This window comes from Lacerta agilis, chromosome 8 (genome assembly GCF_009819535.1).
Source record: "Lacerta agilis isolate rLacAgi1 chromosome 8, rLacAgi1.pri, whole genome shotgun sequence".
NCBI lineage: Eukaryota > Metazoa > Chordata > Lepidosauria > Squamata > Lacertidae > Lacerta > Lacerta agilis.
In genome coordinates this window covers 57,909,414-57,918,615 of record NC_046319.1, presented here as the reverse complement: position 1 = coordinate 57,918,615, position 9,202 = coordinate 57,909,414, and the positions used below count along the sequence as shown (strand labels likewise).

The following is a 9,202-nucleotide window of genomic DNA, read 5'->3' as shown; positions in this document are numbered from 1 at the left end:
CAAAGGTGCCAGGCCCTTATCAAACCGCCTATTTACTTGCAGCCGTATGTTCGGCAAAACAGCACCCTCATCTTTCACCCAACTCTGTCGCGTTTGTGCCGCCGGTTCGATTCCCGGGGCCAGAGGTGGGTGGGAAAGAAGAGAAGGAAAAACCCCATTTTTGGTGGCTGCATTTCCTCCCCTCCCCTCCCCGTTTCCAGTGTTTATTCCCCTCCCCCGCCCCAGCTACCAGTAAGCCGAAGAAAGGGAAGGAGAGCGAGAGAAGCCAGAGCCATGGCGCTGCTCTTTTCCGCCATCCGCGTGCTCCTGGGCCTTTTCTTTTCCGTCTGCGGGGTCGTCAAGCTGACCGATCAGATTTCAGGCGACGTTTATGAGCAGCTGGTGAGCGGCGAATCGGGGTGTGCAGGGGAAGGGAAAACGGTTTAGCAATGGCTTTTTTTGCGTGCGTGGGGGGAAGAAGGGGAAGTGTGCAAAGGAGCCCTCCTCCGCTTTGCTTGCAACAGGGTGTGGGCGAAGCTGCGCAGAGGCTATTAAAACCAAAAACCAAAAACACCGCTCTTTATTAAATCGGGCAACCGATCCTTCATGCGTGCTTGCCCTGAATAAAGGCTTATTACTCCCGAGGAAGCGCGCAGCCCACCCACAGCACGCGTTTACTCGCAAGGAAGCGCCAGTGAGTTCTGCGGAGGGGGGGGGGGGAATTCCTCGCCAGGCCGATTCCCGGGACACGATGCTTAAGCAGAGGAAAAACGTCGCGGGGTTTTACGGGAGGGAGGATGCTCACTCTTCACTCAGTGCACGGATTTACTTACGAGTATACGTGCCAGATTTGCACGGTTCAGAGCCTGGTCGCTTATACTCGGAAGTATGTCGCCTATTGGATCCATCGGGGCTTACTCCCAGACAAGTGTGCAAAGCATCACAGCCTCAATTTTATAAAAGCCCGTGTGTGCATTTCCTTTGGCGCTTTAGGTTGCAATCCCGTGCACGCTTACTTGGGAGTAAGCCCTCTCCCACCCTTGAACAAAGTGGAGCATACTTCCGAATGCACTTGCATAGGATCGGGTTGGGCACGTAGAGTATTGCAATCCTGTTAGAGGCGACAGTTGCTTATCGTTTTTGCACAGTGTCCGCCCATCAATAATGCTTCTGCAACTCTTATTCCCGCCTGTCGGATTTGATATAAATGCGCGCGCGGTGTGGATGGGCTTTTAACAGTTTTGGAGTGGTCTTTGGACTCCGGATTGTGTCAGAGCTAAATCTGTGATTTGGGGATTACTTGTTGACTATTTTGCCATCGCAGAACCCCAGATAATTCGAGTAGGGTTAGATGAATTGGTTTTTGTTCAAATCTGACATCTCCGCCCTCTCCTGGGCGCCTGCTGAAACAGTTTTTTTGTTTTGGCGCGAATCGGTTTGGGGTTTGAATTTTGTGAGCCGTTTCCGTTTCACTAGTCGAGTTTGGCGGGAATTCAACCGAAAAGAAGGAAACTCTAGCCAGTACCTCCCCAAACCAGATTCGCTTGGGTAAACATGAACTTATCAAATGCTGCCTACTGATAATTGATTCAGTTGTACAATAGTGTGATTAATCTATTTATTGAGCCTGCCGTTAAAAAACAACAACAATGGACTCAGAAAGCCAAAAAAGTTGTAATGTGCAATTCAGAACAACAAATATATGGAACAGTATCTAAAATACTTTTGGGTTGGATTGAAGAGTTTCATTCTGGACCAATCTAAGCCTGTGACTGTACAGTTGCAACATTTCCCCACCCAGTGGCTGGAGGGGATGTCACCAAGATGTCTTCATCCTTGCAGGTGGAAAGACACAAAGTCTTGACTTGCTATCTGTGCTGAATCCAACGCAGTGGTGTTGGTGCCACCCCAAACCTAAAAGCGGAGCTGGATCACGTGGAGTGTTAATGCTGTGACCCTTCCATTTTAAGTTTGGCCTGTATATGGGTGTAAATAAACTCACTGCCATGTGTACCACTGCCTCTTTGGGCCTCTGAAAAAGCTTGAGCAATGAGGTGCAGATTCATGAGGGATGGAAGGATCTGGCCATGTCGGTTCTCTCATTTCTTATTTTTGCAGTCTTAAATTCAGTTCTCTACTTTTCTGCAGCAATCATTCTTTTTCTTCCTTTTTTTGATCCTCATGAAAATTATTCATAATTTTTGTACAGATTGCTCTTAATAAACATATTTATGTATTCAGTTTACTAATAGGCACATTCTTGCAAATTCCCCTAATATAATATAATTCATTTCTGCATGTTATTTTCACTAATACAGTATATTGGTTTGAATGCACACTTCTCCCTAATAATGTGTCTTTTGAAAAGTTGTCTATTCTGCCAGCCCTGTGCAGGCAATCAAGAATGCATCCTTCCACAGTGTTTAATTAACACTGTTTTTTATGGCTTTATTGGATGGTTTTTATTACTCTGGGATAGCTCAGTTGAGACTCTTAATATTAGGGTTGTGGGTTCAAGCCCCATGTTGGGCAAAAGATTCCTGCATTGCAGGGGGTTGGAATAGATGACCCTAGTGGTCTTTTCCAACTCTACAATTCTATGATTCTATGATACTTGTATACCATATGATTCTATGGGGACATGCTTGCTTGCACCATTTTGTGGCCCTGTCACTTTTTTCTGCTCTTTTTTATGTGGCAGCCATTATGCCCCCATGGCATCCATTTTGTGTTATGCCATGTTCCTGTGGCATCCATTTTGTGACCAGTGCCCATAACTTTCTCAACATTCCGGATGTGCCAACTAGCTCAAAATAGGTCGGTACCCTCTTGATCTAGAAGCAGTGTTTCTCAGCCTTTAGGTCTCCAGCTGTTGTTTGACTACAACTCCCACTGTCTCTGACCACTGGTCCTCCTAGCTAGGGATGACAGGAGTTGTAGTACCAACAACAACTGGGGACCCACATTTGAGAAACATGGACCTAGAGAGTAACTTGGAGGAGCCAACCACTCACTGGAAAAGGAGGGGCACTTCCTGTGTGGCTCCTCTCTTCACCTGCCATTCACCCCTTTGCAGCCATTGCACTCATGGGTCCACTTCCTATTTCTGGGGATGTTTGCAAGGTAGGGTGACCACTGAACCACCACCACCACCCATTTAGCTCTCCTCTTTTACACTTATTGATTTATGGATTTATTATATTTATATCCCAATTTTCCTCCAAGGAGGTCCTAGGTGGGCACCCTAAACACTACACCACACTGGCGCTTTTTAAACTCTTTTCTCTATTCCAGAAATCGCAATTTGTTCAGTTTGCCGACGCCTTTCCTCTGAAGGAGTTTGGCTACAAACCAGAGCCGATCCGCTACCTGGAAACGGTGGGCTGGATAGAACTGGCGGCTGGTTTGCTCCTGGCCTTTGGGCCTCAGCTGCTGCAGGAAATCAGCAATTTTGTGCTCACAATCGTCATGATAGGTAAGAGCTGTGCAGGGGTCGGCTGTTTCCCCTCCGCAGGGTGTAGAGGGGCTGCTGGAACGTAGGAAGCTGCCTTATACAGGGTCAGACCAATGGCCCTTCTAGCTCAGTATTGCCTGCACTGACTGGCAGCCACTCTCCAGGACTTCAGGCAGGAGTCTTTTCTCAGCGCTCCCCGGACATGCCAGGACTGAACCTGGGACCTTTTGTGTGCAAAGCAGATGCCCTGCCACTGAAGTACAACTGTTCTTCAGGAGCTGAAGTCTGGCTGAAGGTCCTCGTTCTTGAGTGTTTCTGATCTCAGCTACAGATGAGGCTGTATTGGGGCTGAAGGCAACAGTGTGTTTTGTTTTTCAAGTGTATGTTTATAAATAATGGGTGTCAGCCATATTGGTTTTTGGGTTAAGCATAATATATCATTTTGGTCAGGAATGGGGAACCTGTGACCCTATAGATGCTGTTGGACTGCAACTCCCATTGGCCTTGCTGGCTGGGGCTGATGGGCTTTGGAGTCTGCCAACATTTGGAGGGCCTAAGCATTACTCTCTGGCTTTAGTAAAAGCAGATCTCAGTTCAGCAGGTTGAACTGTGTTACAGAAGCACAGAAGCCTGCATTTTTCTCACATAGCTTCAAAACCAAGGAAATCCCCCTTATTACTTGAGTTTGAGCTCTGTCCTACCTCATAAAATTGTTTCTAAGGCATTCAGTTGATCTTGCTTGGGAAGCAGTGCTTGCCTCAGTTCAGAGATGCTTGCTTCTTGTCTGCTCAACCTGTAATTGAACCCCCCCCCCCAAAAGGCACCATTTGCTCTCCTCACAAGGAAACTGCCTATAATATAGCTCTTCAATCCCCATTATTTATCTGTTGATGTTTTATTTGGTTAGAAATAATAAACGTGACACTGTAAGCTGCCCAGCTTCTGCGCATGACAAAGTGTGAGTCTGTTTGTGCATGTTCCAGTAGGGGGCACCAGTTGCTAATTAGTTATCCATGTTGCTTGCTAATTAAGCCACTGCTTTGCAAAAGTTCCTCACATCAACTGGGAAATTCTATTTTTATTCAAAACCCTGACCTTAATTAATGCTACTTCATGATGATACCAACTGCCTGGAACCTTAAAAAAAAAGATGTACCATTTTTCCAGCTTTGGATAATTGACTACTGATATTATCACTCCTGGCTCCCTTAAAGCTGCATTTGGATTTTATCAGGCCCCTGAGTTCCTCTGGGTAAAACTGACTGAAGGAGCCAGGAGATCCAGTCAGAGGGTGGTGGTGGTGAAGGGAAAGCTGTACAGCAACTGGGTGAAGCAGTTTTGTATATCGAGACTGGCAAACAGGCTGATGCTTCTCAGTAGGATACATTTCTTCTTCTTCTATACATCAGCATCACTGTGTGCATGATGTTTAGCAGAGTTTCATGTGCCTGAAAAAGCAGGCCCCTGACCCAAGGAACAAACAGCCTTAACACCACAACCCTATGCATATTTGCTCAGAAGTCCCAGGGAAGGTTTAATGGGCTTACTTCCATGTAAGCGTGCATAGACTAGGAGCTGAAGGTACTTTCTTCTAAAGTTTTCTAAAGCAGGAAAAGTAGGGTCCCTGCTTTATAAGGGATGTCTGGAGACTTCATTATCTAGCTGTCTTAATTTTTTTTTAAAAAAAACCCGCTTCTACAGTGGGTCTCTTTTTACTCTTGTTGATTTATTTTTATACATCTTAATTTTTGGTTGAAATTTGGCATGATGAAGAAAGAGAGGCCTAGGCAGGAAGTATTCCTGCGAAGGCAGACAAAGTGATTTCACAGAGTTCTCTCTAGCAAATTTTACCGGAAAGCTATGTAAGCCTTAGTCCCTTCACGTGCCTATCTGGCAAAACATGAATGGGTTTGACTGCAATAATGTCCCACAGGTAGATCCATTAAGATTAATGGATCTAAGTTAATGATGCCCATTAATTTCAGGGGATCTACTCCCAATTATGACTAACATACAAAAACAGGGGCAAGTTGAGGCTAGAGATTGCCGCAGGGTGGAGAGTCGTTTGGCCAATGAATCTCCTGGTCTTTTTGCAATTAATATTTTTTAATATTTCCCCCTTTGTCTCTTTGCAGGTGCCATCTACAGCCTCTTGGTTTTGAAGGAGCCGATTGCCATGTGTGCCCCGGCCACTATCTCCCTGGGTCTTCTGCTTCTCCTCAATATCCGGGGAAGAGAGAGACCCACCAAGTCAAAGTTTGAGTGAGGGGGTGTCGAACTGGAGAGGACAGAAGGGGAGAGTTCGGAAATGGCAGCAAATCTCTTGTTGGCCCTTTTTTGTCTGTGTGCTTTTCACCCGTCCTCCCCTTGCTCGGTCCTTTTAATCTTGGTATAAACTGGGTCCTGTGGGTGTATGATCCAGGGGGTGTTTGTGACCTTGAAATCACCATAGATCAGGGGGAGGAAGCCCCCTTTCTGCCCAGGGGCCACATTCCCTCCTGGGTGACTTTCTGAGGGCCACATGCCAGTGGTGAGCAGGGACCACAGGCAAAAGCAGGCACAGCAACAAATGAAGTTTTTACCTTTGTACTGTAGGTTAATTTCTATACACACTCGCAATCCCTTCTTTACCCTCCATCCAGACAAGCCAGAGACAATTGTCAGAGTTAAGGGACTTATTTCTATCAGGCAATAATGGGTGTGAAGCAGAGCCAGTGAGGACTGGGGTGGGGTGGGAGCACAACCAGCAGAGTCATAAGGGCCAGATAGAGATGCTTGGGGGCGGGGAGCATGGCTCTCTACTCCTGCTGTAAATCGATGGCAGCTAGACTTTGGGTCTTTCTCAGTTACCCTGTTTCCCATCTTAGGCCTGGCATAAGTGCTAAATTAGCCAGGTGCTGCCTTAATCTATGAATTTCATAGCTTGGGGAAGTGGAGGAAGGAAATGGAGTGGGATGTGTGAAATAATTTTTGGGTAATCCTTTGGAGAAAATAGAAGCACACTTGCACACTTTAAAAAACATAACCTGGCACAGGACAGTCCCTTTTATGGCCCAGGGCAAACCATTTCTGTGAGGTTCATTGAGTGCCACTGAAGGATTTTGTTGGCTACTATGTGAGAGCTGCCCCTACCACTGATCTGTGGTCTGTCCACTAAGATACAGCTGCTTTCCTTTAAAAATCAGATCATTGGTCCATCTATCTCAGTATTGTCTACACTGACTTGCAGTGGCTTTCAAGGATTTCAGGCAGGGCATTCTCAGCCAGGAATTGAACCTGGGACCTTCTGCATCTTAGGCAGCGCTGTGGCCTTTCCCCTAGTATTTGCCTGCTGGGAGAGTGCTTCTCAGCAAGCCTGCCTCTGGAAAGGGTGACAAATACTTTCCTGCACTTATATACTCTTTGGCATTCACAATGAACGTGGGGTGGGGGAGGAAGTTCGCCAGAAGAGGAAAAGCTCTCGCCCTGCTGTGGACCTAAGGTCCCACCATCTCCCCTCTCCACCTGCCTGTCCACTGAGATGGCCACCAGAGGCTCTTATGCAGGAGATTTCCCCCTCAGGGCAGGAATATGGGGACCAGCTGAGGCTCTCCAGCTGCAACCCCCTTCACCCCAGTCCTTTTGCCATGCTGGCTGGGGCTGATGGGAGTTGAAGGCTAGAAAACACCTGCAGCGTCACGGGTTCCCGCCCCTGTTCTAGAGATTAGGCATGAAATGAGCAGAGGTTGGACTTTTACTGTGGCCGCTTTATGATGATCAAAGTCCTTTACTAGACAGGTGCACAAGGCACTGTTATCTAAGAACCAGCCAAAGTCCATCTTGTTTCAGTCATGATATATTTTTCTGGTGCTGGCATTACTGATCTGCTTTGGCAGGGGCAATGTTTTTCTGTTTCTTTTGACTCCTCTTGGTGATTAAAGTGTTGACTGGTTTTTAAAACGTCGTTTCGATTTTTCTTTTTTTAAGGGATGCCGTCAGAGGTTCTGATAGCCAGCGTTAGAGGAAGGGGGCAGAGTCTTTTTAAAAAGTAAATAAATGAAACAGCCGGTTGTCAGCAGGCAAGATTAAAAACACATCATGAATCTTATCTGGCCTGAGAGGAGAAAGAGCATCGCCCTAACGTTGTCCTTTACTCTAGGAACTTAACAAGAGCTGAGCTGCGGGTGGAGGGAAGGCTGAAGAGGAGACACACCTGCCCTCAGTGAAGCTGGGCAGAAGAGATGGAAATGGGTCAAATGAATGTTTCCTCACTGCTTTATCTCCATGCCAGGAAAGCCATCTGCCTATTCACTTCCTCTATATGTTAAAGGCACAGGGGCTGAGCCAGTTTAAAACATTGGCAGCCCTTCAAATAGGGATCCAAAGTGAAGGTAGTCGTGGAGCCCAAATACGAGACTCTTGCTACCTCTTTTATCCAAGTGGTCTGTGGGTGGGCAGGTCATCCCAACAGTTGGGCTCTGTGGGAGGCACACCACATCATTTTGGATAAGCAGCTGGCATTTTTGCTTGCTTGCTTGCTTTGAAGTAGCGAAGTGTGAGTGTGATGAAGTTGTGCTATGCTCGCAAATGTGCTTAATTCCTTAAAAAGAAGGAGCCTGTCTGTCTCACCATGGCAATGAGAGGAAGGTACCCTGCACTTTCCCTCGGGCAGCTTTCTTCTGAAAAAGGTCATACATTGTGAGACTGAGCTTCAGGCACCAGCCTCTCTTGAGCTGGTCCTGCCTCCATGTAGGATAAAATGGATATTTTTAATGTCTGCAACAGGTGTGATGGGCTCCTCCAGAGATGAGGCCAATTTGCTCATTTCGCCGTTGCTGGGTGACAGAGCAAGGCTCTTGGCAGAGGCCTTCCGTGCCTTGTCTAGATTTCCCTTCTATTTCTCAAGGAGGCCTACTTTGTTCTGCTTTTGATAGGGAAACTTGTCAGTCTAAGAGAGCTTTCTTACGGACTTCTGACAAACCAGTTATAGCCTCCCCCCTCTTAAGGAGAAAGTCACAAAGCCAAATCTCACATTCCAGTGCCAGTCTAGTCCTTTTTGCCTATAGAAAGAATACAAATATATAATACCAGGGCTGATCTTAGAATAATTCATTTGTGTAGTTTGGCAAGTAATATTTTTTAGAGTGGTGTTCAGTTCCACGCTAGGATAGCCTCATAATTCTACCACCAACCTTTCTCCAGAGAGAAAGATCCGAGCAAGTAACCACTGGGTTCAGTCTGATAATTTCTTCTCCTTTTTGGGAATCTTTCTCCAATCCCTTTTTGCTACCAGTAAGTTCAAGAATTTACTCTTGGCGCTACAAATCGCACGCAATAATTTACACAGTGGTGATGAAGGCTACAATTCTATCCCTAGATTCCCAGGGTAAGCTCCATTGGGCTTGGCAGGGCTAACTTTTGAGTAGATGTCCGTTGTGTAGTGGACACCCCTTCATTACAACCCTGAAGTCATACCCTCATAGCTAGGTTCCTAGACTACAGAAAAAAAAAGTTCACTACATGATTGTATCCATATCAAGCCAGCTTTTCTCTCACTCTTCCCATTTTGCTGTTCCCGATAAAGATGCAAAAGCTTACTCTCTTGTGGCATGTTGGTTGGTATAAATAAAGGGTTGGGGCTTAGTTTGGAATTTTTCAAAATGAGATGAAGTTAACCCTACCGCTTCATCTGCTTAGCTTATTTGATGTGCTGCTCTTGGAGGAATGCTTATTAATTTGACAAGCAGAAGACTGGCAAATAGCCTGGGAGATGACACCATTGACCCTGCT

At 46.3% G+C, this 9,202-nt stretch overlaps 1 protein-coding gene across 1 annotated transcript; it reads left to right on the top strand.

Moving 5' to 3' along the window:
- Positions 1-251: 251 nt before the first annotated feature.
- Positions 252-6,438, top strand: TMEM35B (transmembrane protein 35B). The gene is made up of 3 exons (XM_033157678.1): positions 252-381; positions 3,274-3,454; positions 5,569-6,438. The coding sequence occupies exons 1-3, from the start codon at positions 274-276 to the stop codon at positions 5,697-5,699; spliced, it is 420 nt and encodes a 139-aa protein (XP_033013569.1). The 5' UTR covers positions 252-273; the 3' UTR covers positions 5,700-6,438.
- The last annotated feature ends 2,764 nt before the right edge of the window (positions 6,439-9,202 follow it).